We start from the raw sequence: 3,966 nt of genomic DNA on the forward strand, positions 1-3,966 counted from the left end.
AAGCCACTAATTCCTCATAGTCGTAAGGTTTTTGGTACGATGCTGACGCTTTCACAATGCTCCAGGTCCACCCGTCTTGGTTTCGTTGCAGTTGTATGTCCAGATTGCTGCTCTCTCCGCTCTTTACTTTAGCTGTTATAGTGTCATCAGCTTCCCCATAGGTCCATTCTAAATCATGTTGCATATGTGGGAGATTTCTTGGTTGTAGTGTTTGGGGCTTCACTGTCCAGATTTTCCAAGGTAGGCTGAGCATGACACATGAGCACCATCTCACTATTTGGCGTGAATGTCTCTGTGTGTATGGCTGTTTATGCAGTGGTGGTTGTAACACGACGGCCTTGTCGCTCTGCATTGGACTCAAATTCTCGATAGTAAAGACTATATCTCTGATTCGTCCTGGTCGCAAAGATGGAAAGTTCTGTAAGCGGAGAGGGTGGCCGTTTTTGTCAGTCACATTTGCATTATCATGCCACGGTGATTCAAGAAGGAAGTTCGCGTTTTCATCTGGAATGTCGCAGTCGTTTGTCATCGCTGTTATAAATCGTAATTGTGTGCCTGATATCCAGTAACAGGATCGTGTTGCCGGAGCTGATATAATCATTTGTTGTATTTTCTTAAGTTGATCGTTCTTGGGTATCATTTTGATTGACTGCGAGTTCCATAATTCCAGTTTACCTAGAAGCTGAACAGAAATTTGTGGCTGACCACGGGATTCCTTAGCACATAATGACAACATACTTGCTGATGTTGGGCGGAACTGGCAACATAATTGTGATGGTTCTTCGCCTGGGTGGGCCATAGCATGGAATCGCAGAGTGTGGTGACCGGCTACGGATCAATGTGGTGTGCACCACAGAAGCGTCCCCGGTACGATACCGAGGGTAGGCAAGTATCGGCCGGTGGAACCAGTGCGGCCGAGTGGTGAAAAGCGATTCCGCCAGGATTTCAACTGGTACCTACCAGTAAAGCAGGCGATACGAGCGACTGTACGAAATTTCGGTCAGCAGTGAATAAAGTGGAACGCGTGGACGGAAACCCGGTTGAGATGTACACTACCTGCGTCCGGCGAAGACGTTGAAAGTAGGGGCCAAGTATGGTGGCGGGAAAACGCTACGGCGGCGGCTAATCCGGCGTTTGCGACGAGACCGGCACCACTCCAGAATATAGAGCGGTACCATGCGCGACAGACTCGAACGCAGCGTGCACCGTTCGTGCCTCGCCCAGGGACGAAGTGCTTCTTTTACGGTCGAGAGGGGTATTTTGCGCGTGCTTGTCGGTTGAAGCAGGCGGGTCTGTCGGCTGGACATCTCAGTGCAGGGCAAGACGAGAGCGAAGGACCGGGAGCAGGAAACGCTATGCGGGCGTAAGGGCCCTGGCCTTACTTCTCGCAAGGCCTGGCTTAAGAAGAAGACAGGACGGTTCAAGGCGGCACACGCAGCCTGTGAGAAGCCGATGGAGAGCACCCGCGTGCAGAGGCGGCGTGTGGTGGTGTGTGAGGACTACAGCAGATCTCCATGTTTCTCAGGATGTTTCAGTACGGGTGAGAGCTCGCGTTTAGCGATGACAACCCTCGAGCAGGCTTCTCCTTCAGGTTTTTATTTACCGCACTACCTTTTACGTAACTTACGTTTAAAAATAATAAAAAAAAAAATTTTGGGCTCGGGTGGACCTTCCGCAAATACCGGTCAAACCCGATATTGCATTGCTACATTTAGCAACGACCATCGGTGAAGCGTTTTGGTGTCCAGGTTGTAGTGGGTTGGACATGTTGTTGCCCTGCTTCTTGGCAATAGGTGGAAGGGAACAAATGGCCTTCTTCCCACGGAATTTTACAAACAGATGCAGGCAGATACTGATTTCTAAATTCCTACTATCCCCATTCAGGACCAAGTACCAATGTACAAACTGCATCGTAAAGCGGGACTAATTTGGAAAGATGAATCACTTGATTCAGCACGTTCCTACTTATAATGGCAGGAAGAATAGAACACGCCCTCTTTAAACTCTTTAAAAAATTAGCAAATAGTCCAAATTGAGAATTCAACATTTCACATTATGCTAATACTCTCACTCTGGTATTGAGCTGCATACTAAGCGAAATTGGTTTTGTTCTGATCGACTCGCCGTTCGCAAAAAGCTGTATGTGCGAGTAAGACCCGTTAAGTTTTCGGTGCTAATTAGACGGGCGTGTACCTAATTAATAGGAAATGTGAGATGACCCACTTTCCACTTCTAGTAACAAATGTTCGTGAGCCCACTCGGTATTCTTGTTATCAGTAAGACTCGTACTGCTCTTGAATCTCTTATTGTGTTACCGCTTTTAACGAAAAGGAACTTTTGCGTATTCCTCTAGCAGCTCTTGTAAGCGATGCGTTAGTTTTGAAATAGTAAGCCTTAGCACGATTTTTTCTTCATCTTTCGACACCTGTTGTAAGGTAATGATGGAATTTACGAAATAAAGAGCATATTAAAACAGTTGTTCTACGAGTCAAGAAGAGTCTTCAGTTAGCAAAGTAGCATAGTCGCTAATTAGGTAGCCATCGTCGCAAAGATCATGTAGTTTTTGCTAGACCGACTCCGATTCTCTATTGACATCCTTGCACATAAGCAGCAAGCTCTTAACCCATCTAAGACGAAGCTTTATTCTATATCATACAGAATAAAAATACTATTGATTAAAATATACCTCGACAACTACAAACATTTCCTTCATACAAGCCCTTTCACAGTTGGTGTGTGATCGACCCTACTAAATAGCACAAAACGAATACGAGGTTAGACAGGAACGCGTTGTATTTGAAGTTGAAACGCAATATAATTGGCTGAGAGATGAGTATAAAAATCGCTTCTACAGTGAAGTTGATATCTCGTTGAATCTGATCGGTTCTAGTAAAATGCGCGCCAACTTCGAGCGCCTATTTGGATGGCTGCGCCACATGCCGCACACTGCGCGACGCTCACCAAAATTTCGGCCAGTTTCTAACTACAGAGACAGTAGTAGAGAGGAGCCGGCCGAAAATTTTGGTGTGTTGCCAAACTGGTAAGTGCTCCACTGATGTATAGTTTCCGTTTCATCACGCTACGTCTTCTTCATCACTAGTGCTATCCACACGTTTGCGCTGCCTAAAACGCAGGCGCTTCTTTAGGTGGGGTGGAATAAGCGTGCCGTTCCCCCAGGTCGTGTGCCAGATTTGGCTGCACGTGGGAATGCTTCCCGTTTCCTCACGACGGACACGGTTGCAGAGCGGGACATAACCGTCAAAGACATCGCAACAGGCCCTACAGAAATAACTCGTCTCCGGTCATTTGGATTTTGAAAGTGCCAGCATGCACACATCTTGCAGCGATGCTGACGCCACTTGCCGAGGTAAAGCTGCTCATTGTTTTTCAGCACGTGCCCGTGTGTAGGCATCGGGACGGTCGCTAAATCATCGCTTTCATGTTGGTTTGAAAGGTGGCTGCCGTGACTCCAAGCAGTTACATCTGAAGCCGGCGCATGTACTCAGCATTAGTGGACACCGATTCGTTCTCTTTGCCATTACCAGCGTGTGGATTATGAACCCATTGACTATCGCCATGTCCACGAAAGCTGCTTGCAGTATTTTCTATAGACGGCACACTGCTGAAGGGGGTAGCTCTGGAGACGTAGCCGGTCATGTCAGTCGACCCCACCCATTCCCGAGTGGTAATCGACCACTAGCTGCGGACATCTTGCCTGCGTCACCACGTCGGTACGCTTGTCCTTCTTCGCTACGTTCATCACGGTAGTAGCACACCCGGTGGTAATCATGTCTACTGGCTTGCTGTTCATCCAGACAGCGGTTACTATCTTCAGATGCATCGTCAAGTGAGCAATTCGGTAAGTTCCGCGCGGCATCCAAGCTGGTCGTTTCTTTTGTGTAAAACGGAAATGTTTGGGTGCCCCCAAGCGGTCCTTGCGGTGTGTCTCGAGAAAGTAGTAGCCCA

General features: G+C 47.7%; 1 protein-coding gene across 1 annotated transcript; it reads left to right on the top strand.

The window, feature by feature from the left end:
* Positions 1–838: 838 nt before the first annotated feature.
* On the top strand, positions 839–2,218 carry PITG_17382 (uncharacterized protein; the record flags this gene model as incomplete). The annotated part of the gene is made up of 3 exons (XM_002896656.1): positions 839–881; positions 1,313–1,540; positions 2,205–2,218. The coding sequence occupies 3 exons, from the start codon at positions 839–841 to the stop codon at positions 2,216–2,218; spliced, it is 285 nt and encodes a 94-aa protein (XP_002896702.1).
* Between the last annotated feature and the right edge of the window lie 1,748 nt (positions 2,219–3,966).

The sequence above is a fragment of the Phytophthora infestans genome, genomic scaffold (assembly GCF_000142945.1).
Source record: "Phytophthora infestans T30-4 supercont1.54 genomic scaffold, whole genome shotgun sequence".
NCBI lineage: Eukaryota > Oomycota > Peronosporomycetes > Peronosporales > Peronosporaceae > Phytophthora > Phytophthora infestans.